At 23.7% G+C, this 632-nt stretch overlaps 1 protein-coding gene across 1 annotated transcript in view; it reads right to left on the bottom strand.

Moving 5' to 3' along the window:
* The window catches only part of ENU1_209650 (small GTPase Rab 32, putative), a gene marked incomplete at both ends in the record, with an annotated part of 939 nt that extends 399 nt beyond the window's left edge, over positions 1–540 (bottom strand). The window contains 3 exons of the mRNA XM_008862348.1: positions 1–114; positions 230–348; positions 408–540. The exon at positions 1–114 is cut by the window's left edge and continues 399 nt beyond it. Coding sequence (XP_008860570.1) covers positions 1–114; positions 230–348; positions 408–540 — 366 coding nt within the window. The remainder of the gene's footprint in view (positions 115–229; positions 349–407) is intronic.
* Positions 541–632: the final 92 nt, after the last annotated feature.

Here is a 632-nt window from a genome sequence, read left to right as displayed (position 1 = left end):
ATAATATACTCTACTCATCCCTGCATAATGGTCTTGTCCTGCAATATCCCAAAGTCTTAGTTCAACTTCATTTGTATTAACAGTAATAAACTTAGAAGAAAACTCTACCCCAATCTATTTACGATAAATGTATTTCTTTAAGAAATAAAATTTTTTAATACAACATTTTTCATTTTTTACTTCGACTTTAATAAATCTCTTAAAATCTTTTTTATTAATAAAAACAAACTGTTGGTTGGTAATTGTCTTCAAAAATACCATCACAAAATTGATGAATAGAACTAGTCTTTCCACTTGACGGATCACCAACAACAATAATCTTAAGCCTCAATGAAAAATTGTTAGTCTCTTCCTAATAATAAGTATCATTATATTTTTTAATTAATATAAAATAAAAGAAAACATACCATTGTGTCTTGCAACAATTTTTTTTAGTTCTTTTTTATTGTTATTAAAAATTACCTTAAAAACTTTCTTTCTTTTATTTACAATGTTATTTTTATTATTTCTTCTTCCTTCAATTTTCTTTTCATTTTCCTTTAAATTTACAAAATTAAAAAAATTATCAAATATTTAAATAAAAAATATTTTCCAAAAATCCCCAATTAAGCAGTAAGTTCGCATGCTCCTCC

Source organism: Entamoeba nuttalli (genome assembly GCF_000257125.1).
Source record: "Entamoeba nuttalli P19 unplaced genomic scaffold asmbl_10052, whole genome shotgun sequence".
Lineage (NCBI taxonomy): Eukaryota > Evosea > Mastigamoebida > Endamoebidae > Entamoeba > Entamoeba nuttalli.
The sequence above is the reverse complement of the archived record's forward strand: the minus strand, read 5'-3'. Positions and strand labels throughout refer to the sequence as shown.